General features: G+C 40.8%; 1 protein-coding gene across 1 annotated transcript; it reads left to right on the forward strand.

Moving 5' to 3' along the window:
* Positions 1–2,278: 2,278 nt before the first annotated feature.
* Positions 2,279–8,917, forward strand: alx1 (ALX homeobox 1; the record flags this gene model as incomplete). Its single annotated transcript, XM_080737304.1, has 4 exons — positions 2,279–2,516; positions 3,234–3,544; positions 4,021–4,149; positions 8,555–8,917. The coding sequence occupies 4 exons, from the start codon at positions 2,279–2,281 to the stop codon at positions 8,915–8,917; spliced, it is 1,041 nt and encodes a 346-aa protein (XP_080593430.1).
* Positions 8,918–9,140: the final 223 nt, after the last annotated feature.

The following is a 9,140-nucleotide window of genomic DNA, read 5'->3' on the forward strand; positions in this document are numbered from 1 at the left end:
TCAGTATTATATAAGTGAACCAACTCAGTAAGATGTTTAGGCTTATATTAAAACCAGAGATCTTTGACGCTAGTGTCCATGCAGCAGGCCTAAAATTGATTCTGATAAGCAAATTCAACTCAATCATATACACTAATGTAATCGACGATGTAACACACACATTCACATTAAAACCGGAGATAGGTAGCCTATTTCCAACTTCCCAAGTAACTTCCATGCAGTAGGCTAGGCCTATTGCTAATGCCTCCCATACTGCACTTGGATTATTAGTTTAACTTATCTGCCTAACGGTGGCCAAGGCCCCCCGAACAACCAAACCAGCGCAGCATCCAGCTATTTGTGGCAGGAATGTCCAACCATAGGCCCACTAGACCGCAGTGAACTTTTCGCATTTTCTCCTCAGCATGAGACGGTGTGCGAGGTCATTTTAGAAGCCCCAATAAGACAGAAGGCCCCCTCCGAGCTCCGACTACTTAGGCTAAGTCTTGAGAGCACTTGCTATTTGTTTTTATTTTTCCTCATGTGGCACCGGTCAGCCCCAGGTATAATGCCAGTGACCCGGTAGCGAACCAGCCGAGTATACGGCGTGCCTGGCAGGTGGTAACTGGTAAGGTGGTCCGGGACATACTGGTATAGTATGGGGGAGATAGGGTTTGGTTGGCGGTATCACTATTCCTCCCTATATTATAAGAAGAAATAGAGGAAGCAGACAGTCTTCCTGTCCTTTTGAAAGCAACAGTGATAGGCCTACTATTTTTTGGATGTCAGTCATGCTGCTGATTTGATCTAGCTAATGAAACTCTCTCAAGTAGGCTACCGTTTTTTTTTTTTTTTTTTTTTTGGCACGCGCGTGTTCAAGAAGATTAATTGGCCCAGTGATTCAATAGGTCAAGTGGGACACGTATTATTATTTATTTATTTATTGAATGAATTTTAATTGGTAATTTAAATACAACATAAAGGATGCTCTTCTTCAGCTTATTCCCTGTTTTCTGATACGGGCAGATGTCACTTTGATTAAAAAGGGGGGAAAAGTCGTGTTTTTGGATTGGCTGTGATCAAGATTACAAGAATACTGTGGCATTTAATTATAATAATATAAAATGTCGTTTATAATAAATTGCAGATTGGCTAAACAGATAAACGTTAGGTCTATGCATTAATACAAATTCTGAATCCTTAAAAAGGCAATATACATACAGACCTAGAGAAATGGTCAGTCTCCAAAAGTTACCTGCAAATTGAAGTTCCATGGTTTCCGTCAGAAATTCGATATAACATTATGTGAACACTAAACAGGTTGGGTATACATGTGTGTAAGCTCACTATGTTGAAGTGGCTTACTATCTGTTTCTTTATTTTTTTTTCTTCAAGATGTTAATTTGAAAATTAGATAAAGCATCATGACTTCAAAATAATAATACTTACAATATTATTAAAATGTATAATAATAGCCTATAATAGTTATAACAATTATAAAATGATTGTAATAGTTATAAAAACAACATAATAATAAATAATAATTAAAAAAAATAGGCCAATCAAAGATTGACCTATATACTGTATATTTGGTTTCCTATATGTTAGAGTTATATTCAATTAATTAGTACAAACATAAAACACATGAGTCAGCTACAGCCCAAATAAAACACGTCCAGGTGCTTTCCGTGAGTTTCCTATTGAGCAGAATGAAGGGAATATGAGAAATCCGCGGTATTCCAGTAGCTTTATTACGAGCTAATTCGATCGTCCAAAAGTTCAACTGAACGACGGTGGAGATGGACGTCCTGCTGAATTACACAAACGCCCGAGCAAATCCCATTTGCAGTCACAACTCGTAGACGATAAATTATTGCCTTAACTCCAGATGTCTAAACATGTTGTAAATTAAAGTCAATTTGATTGTTTCCTTTTCTAGAGTAAGGCCTGCGTTTAGGGTCTCTCCATCACTTTAAGTCATGTGTTTGGGTTGGATTGAAAGAGTGTGGGAGGAGTTGGGGGAGGCTGTTTTTAATATTCAAAAGTAGGGGGTTTAGTTTTAGGCTACTTCAAGCAGAGTCCCCTTTCTATCGCGCTATAAGGAAGGCTGTGCCTTAAAGACGAGGGCTAAATTAACATCACTTTTGGAGACGAATTATTGTACCGTTTATAGCCTTCGACGTAAATCGCTCAACATATCGGCGCGCGACGGTATACTTTCTTTATGCATGGTTGGTGACATTTGACAAACGCGCATCAGCGGAGCGAGCGAACGACGCGGGGACCCTGGCTCTAAAAAATGATGGAGTACATGGACGAGAAGTTCGCCTTGAAAAGCCAAGCGATTAAAGGCACAGATTACTACATGGGACCGGGCGGCGCTCTGGACCAAGTCATGGACGGTCTGGACGGGGTGCAGCAGTACTACGCCAAGACCTCACCCAAGTGTGCGCAGCAGGCCTTCGGGCTGCAGAGCAGCGAGCACCACGCGCGGATGGAGCGGATGGAGCGGTCGTCGCCCTGCGGAGAACAGAACGGTACGTTCGTACGGAGGAGGGCCGGTTCATGTGCTACTTTTACGGGGTCGGGGTGGTGGTGGTAGCTGCTGGTAGCTATAACTTTTGCTTGTTGCCACGAACGAGGCTTTGGTGAGTCCTGCTTGAATTGAGTATGCAAACAATTAAGCCATTGCGCTTTCTTGTGGTCTAAAATCATTTAGTAGACCTCTGAATTGTATAGCCTTTACTGTCCTGTATGCAAACTCCTAAAATAAAAGTATATAATTAATCAATCAATTAACCAAATGCTTCTGCATGTTATATTCCAGCGGAGAAGTTGCATGTTAAATTATAACGAAAATTGGTGGCTATTCACATATTATGCATATTGACATTTTAAATAAGACTAACATACTATGTGTGTGTGTGTGTGTGTGTGTGTGTGTGTGTGTGTGTGGGTGTGTGTGTGTGTATATATATATATAGTATATAGGCTATACTTTTTGTTCTTTTGTATTTCTTTGGAAAGTCTGCATTAGTTATAGCCTGCCAATGCAGCCTGTTTAGTGGCTTTTAAGGGCTAGGCTATGTTCTGCGTAATGTATTTTATTTTATTTCATATATCATATCAAAGACATGTCATTTATTTATAGGCAAGTACATATTGATTAGCCTACTCATGCTTATAGGTTTGTAGGCTATATATTGTTGTTGTTATTATTATTTTTTACCATCATCATCATTCATCTTCTGCAGCAAATTATGGCGTTCAGAAGGCCGACGGGGACACAGGGTTGCACTCGGAGCTCGGCAGGTCAATGGACAGTTGTTGTAACGTGCGGGCCTCTCCGGTGACGGCGGGACAACAGGACAAGACGGACCTGGAGGAGCTCGGGGACAAGTGCGACAGCAACGTGTCGAGCAGCAAGAAGAGGAGACACCGGACGACCTTCACCAGCGCGCAGCTGGAGGAGCTGGAGAAAGTGTTCCAGAAAACCCATTATCCAGATGTTTATGTCAGGGAACAGCTGGCCATGCGGACGGAGTTAACGGAGGCCAGAGTGCAGGTAATGTAGCTATAATCTCCACGTTTCGTTTTAAAATAGGCCGCCGTCTGCTACTAAACTGTCTGTATAGGCTATATATTTCACTTCTGGTTTGATTTTAGATTAACATATAGTATTGACAACGGCAGATGTATTTTATAAAATAGTAAATTATAAGGGGGTTTGAATAATTTGTCCCCTAAAAAATAGACGAACGTTACACTAAATCCTAAATCCCATGCGTAAATATTATATTATTATTATGCCTACATTTTAATAACACGACTTGAACTCAAATCATTGATTTCGGTAATGCTGATCCAAGGAGTAACTTCGACTTCGACTAGCCTATTTTGCCAAAATCATGTAGGCCTATTTTCAATTTGGAAAACATATCATTTTTCGCGTTTCAGTTGGGATGCCGTTCTCTGCTTTTTTATTATTTATTTTTTGTTAGGCCTATAATGTATTAACACATTACATGTTCTGCCGATTAGGTGTGGTTTCAAAATAGAAGAGCAAAGTGGAGAAAAAGAGAGCGCTACGGGCAGATGCAACAAGCCAAAAGTCACTTCGCAGCCACGTACGACCTGTCGGTGTTACCGAGGACCGACACTTATTCACAGGTAGGCCTACGTGTTGGACATCTGTATTATCACCAAATATGTATTCCTAAACCCTTGTCAATGACAAATGAAACTCCCAATGAAAGGTTCAGACAGCGAAGGGGCAACATTTGAACAAAGGTTTGATAGAGTATGGATGGAATGGATCCCAAACACTGGGTCGGGACCCATTTGTGGGTCCCTTAAAATTTTGTTTCAGTTTTTAATTATTTATTATTATTTCAAAAGATAAAAAAAAAAAAAAGCTAAGATTTTCACGAATTAAAAAATCTAATGATTTTACTGAGAAATGTCATTAATTAATAAAATAATAATCTAAGAAATTACATAAATTAGAAAATATAAGAAGCAGTGAAAATAGCCAGTCTACAAGCTTGTAGATCTGTTGCTGTTTTCTCTATTTTGGGTCCTGGCAAACGTCTAAATTCTCTTTTTGGGTCACAAGCTAAAAAGTTTGGGAACCAGTGCCACTGGCATGGATGGATCGATTTTTCTATTAAGTTCTCCTAATATCATCTACTACAATCTATGTCAGTGCCAATGTAGTCCCATATTCATTTCCTTTTTAATCAATTGATCAAATGTGCATTAATCAGTTCTCATTGCCGCGTCGTCATCAATTCATTATACCCCATCGTGGTAGATAAGAGCCCTGCACGTTGATTAGACCGTCTGCGACGTGTCATGGATGAATTAATGGCTGTTTCTCGGATTTCATGAGCTAACGATTTATCTGGCTGTCAGCAAAGGTCAGCCTTAGATGAGGTGAGAGAAGATGCTATATGTCACTTCTTTACAGGCACTCCTTGCCAGGAATTAGAGATTACTAGCCTCCAATATTGTAGTTCTCTATAGTTCTTCAAGCCATAAATCTTCTGGTTGGAATCCTTTTGTTGGGGTGTGGTCACAGAAATGAGCCTCTTCTGCATTAGTTGTGTGAAGGTAATCTTCCAGAGTCCAGACAAATGAATTTTAGAGAATTGTATATCAGTAGAGCTATATAGTCAGGGCCCCCGTATGTGCATGAAAATCACAAAGGAATTCTGTTAGAATCTCTTGTTTACCCCATCATATTGTCACTGTCGGGCAGAAACCTTGTATCTCCAAGTTTCAAATTTGTACTTTTTTTCACCAAGCAAAGCCCTGTTTCATCATACAAGGCTGTCGCACAAATGTAGTGAAAACAGCCGATCTACAAGCACACAACGCCTCGCGCCGCGTTGTGTGCTTGTAGATCTGCTGTTTTCACTAGTTTAGTTCATTTTTAAAATGATAAATACAAAACAAACGGTCTTGGACATACAAGGTTTCCACCCGACAACGACGATATGTTTCTCATAAAAACAATTGGATAAATGATCAAACAGAGGATTGTCTCCCTGTTTTGTTTATTTAGTTTTTTGTCATGTTTTGTTTTTCATATAGCCTACATTATTCAGTTGGTCTCTTAAACGTGGCCGACTTAAATAGCATTTTTGTGGGCTTGAGCGTTGTTTCCTTTCCTTTTTTTAAGAGTCTGATCCTGTTTTCTGAGCATATGGTCGGCTATACTTTTTGCCTGGAATGGAATTTTGCCAAGCTTCCTCCTTTAACCTATAAGATTACCAAATTCTATTGGCTAACATATGGGTTAGGGTTAGGGTTAGTGTATCATTGTTTTAGCATCAGAGTATCTGATGAGCCACTTATTAATAGGTAGCATACAGGCTATGGAATAGCCCGTTTTAAATTGACATGCTAAGTTAAAAAAGTAGCCTACTGCACTTAAATCAAATGTGGCAAAAGTTGTCTGCATTCTGCAAGCAGGGGCGTCACAAGGGGGGGGGGGGGGGGGGGGGGGGGGAGTGGGACTGAGTTACTAGGGCCCAATGTGGAGGGTCCTTAATTATTTTATACTTTGGCAATTGAAAAATAGCAGATATACAAACGCACAGCGCGGCAGAGAGACGCGCTGCGAGCTTGTAGATCTGCTAGTTTTGAAAAGTCATTAAAATGTGTGCAAGGGTTAGCATCTTTGAATAAGTCTTTCAGCGAACATTTGTATATACAATTTTGCTTCTTGGGGGTCACTGGAACTAAATATTTTGAGATGGGGTCCGTGGCCAAATACATATCATTTTTGACGTTCTTCACATGAAAAAGTCTGAGCACCACTGACAAAAAAAATCACAGCTTGCAGCGCGGCACTCGGTGACACGCTGTGAGCTTGTATATCTGCTATTTTTCAATAGTTAAAGCACAAAATAATGCGTAGTAATGCGTTCCCAGTCTAAATGGGTTAAACCCCCTCCCCCTATGAAGAACATTCATGGGGGGCCCGCAGTGAATCCTTGTACCCAGGGCCCAGAATTTGATGCGACAACCCTGTCTGCGAGGACGTGCTTGGGGTCAACATTGGTGCTGTATTTTGTTGTTACTGACGGCATTGGTAAAATAGCTGGCTCTCATCATGCTACAGCCGGATTTGTCATGCTCCAGATACTTATGCCATGACTTTAGTTTATCTAACTGTCAAATGAAGAGCTTTGTTCTATAACAAATCATGATTGACTTGTGGTATTTAGGCCTAGGCCACTAAAGAGACCCAAAAGCAACCTTTTTGTCAGTTAACTGTGGATATCCTTTGTATTATATGTTCTGTCTTTGCCTGTTTTTAGGACAAATTTACATGTGTGAAAAAGAACCTATACATTTCTCCTTCTGCTTCCAAATTGATACTGCCCTGTTTATGAATATGTTTTAGACCCAATAAGATATAGAAACATGTGAGAAAAGAAAGTTGTGCCATTTGTGTAACCATTTTATCAATTAATGTATTAATCTCAGTCACATTACTTAGAGGAGGTCCTGTTTCAGTGACCTAAATTGAACCTGGCAAACTCTACGGAAGGTTCAAGGTTCAAGGTTGTACTTTATTGTTACGTCTTTTGTACATGTACATAAGAGTAAAACGTATTTTTGTTCGGCTTCCTTACATACAATGCAGTGGTATATATAAAATAAAGCAGAACAGAAAACAACACATCTAAAGTGAACGCACACATTCATTTAATCTCTAATTTTGCATTTGAATTTTGGCAATGTATCCAAGGGAAATAGTTTCAAAATAAATGTATATCTAATCATACATTTGGCCATACTATAATTATAACAATGTATTGTGTGAGAGATGATAAGTTCTGTTATCCTACAGTAGTAATGGGTTAGTGCACTTGCCTGGAAGATCGTTAATATATTACAGACAACATGGGTTCACGTCTCGTGTATGTCCTGTCTCTGCTCCCTGGAAATCAAATGAACCAGGGTGCAATGGCCACTTCTTTTCAAGGGGAGAAAAAGTCCTTAAACTTTCACTAAAGTTGTAAGATAAGTATCAACACAGCTGTGAGTTTGGAGTGAAGTAATGTCACACATCACAAGATAGATAAGTCCAGATCAGATCAGATCAGATCAGATAAACCTTTATTCATTAGTCGATGGAAATTCAGGCGTCAGCAACAGCAGTGAGAATGAAACACAGGACTATAGGTAAGAGTATAAGAGTCAAGAGCCAAACCCAAATAAATAAGAATAAATACAAAATAAAGATGAGATACAATATTGAACTACTGGTACTAAATAAATATATGTATGAATACTATACCGGTACATCTATTGCTATACATAAATAGCTAGTGCAGGGGTTTTCAAAGTGGGTGACGGGGCACCCTGGGGTGCCGTGATGGCAGTCTAGGGTGCCGCGAGATAATTTGATAATATTTTGAATTCATTTGGACACTTAAAAAGATATTTAGTATCATTTTAAACTTGAAGTACAAAGTTATTTTCAGTCAGTTCTAATCAAAGTGGCTATTATCTCAACGTTTTCCTCGCAACATAACCACTAAAATATGGCATAAATATAAGGTGTTGGGAGTGAAAATGATGAATATAATGTAGGGGTGCCTCGGATGAAAATAATATTTATAGGGGTGCCCTGAGCCAGAAATGTTTGGGAACCCCTGAGCTAGTGTATCAGCTATGGATATATTGGATATATTGAAAAACATGTATTTAAACTGGCAAACTACTTTGAGAAAGCTTGGGACTTGAGAAAAAAAGCATTGTACAACCAGTAGGGGTTAAGTACATTATGCTCTGTCTTGCTTTATTTTTTATTTTTTTCCCCCCGCTGGTATCTATGTTGTAGCCTATACTGGTAACGGATGTATAGAAAAAAAGAAAAAAGGAATGTACTTAAGAATATTGTAACCTTGTTTGAAAAGGTGTCATATAATCCCATGAGGGATGGGCCACGAGGTGGCATGACACTCAAATAAAATAATTCATTCATTCATTCATTCATATACTGGTGGATATAATCATCATTGCTAACATAATCCCATCTCCCACGTCTCCCTGACAGATTCCCAACAATCTGTGGCCCAGCCCATCTCCAGGAGGCTCTGTGGTGTCATCCTGCATGCTGCCCCGTGGCTCCCCGCCCTGCGTTGCCACCTACTCCCCCTCCCCCCGTGCGGGCACGGCTGGCGGCGCCGCGGTCGACCACGGCTATGTGGCCGCCGGCTTCCCCGGCCAGCAGAACCAGTTTGGCCACGTCTCCCTCAACAACTTCTTTGGCGCCACCGCCGACTCCCTCCTCACGCCGGCCCCCAACGGTCACCACGCCTTCGAGACGAAGCCCGAGTTTGAGAGGCGTTCGTCTAGCATCGCCGTGCTGCGCATGAAGGCCAAGGAGCACACAGCCAACATATCCTGGGCCATGTGATTGACCTGTGGTTTGTCGTGTGGTGGGCGGGTGGGTGGGGGAGGTCCTCGGCCACAGCATATTCTGGGCCAAGTGATTGATCTGTGGTTGTCGCGGACGGTGTGTGTGTGCGTGTGCGTGTGCGTGTGCGTGTGTCTGTGGGGATCCTCGGCCCAACACCCGAAGGACATATTTCGCTCTCTAAGCAAAACCACTGACTGAACTGTATATGTGCACAGTTGTG

Source organism: Nannobrachium achirus (assembly GCF_963921795.1).
Source record: "Nannobrachium achirus genome assembly, chromosome: 11".
In the NCBI taxonomy this organism is placed as follows: Eukaryota; Metazoa; Chordata; class Actinopteri; order Myctophiformes; family Myctophidae; genus Nannobrachium; species Nannobrachium achirus.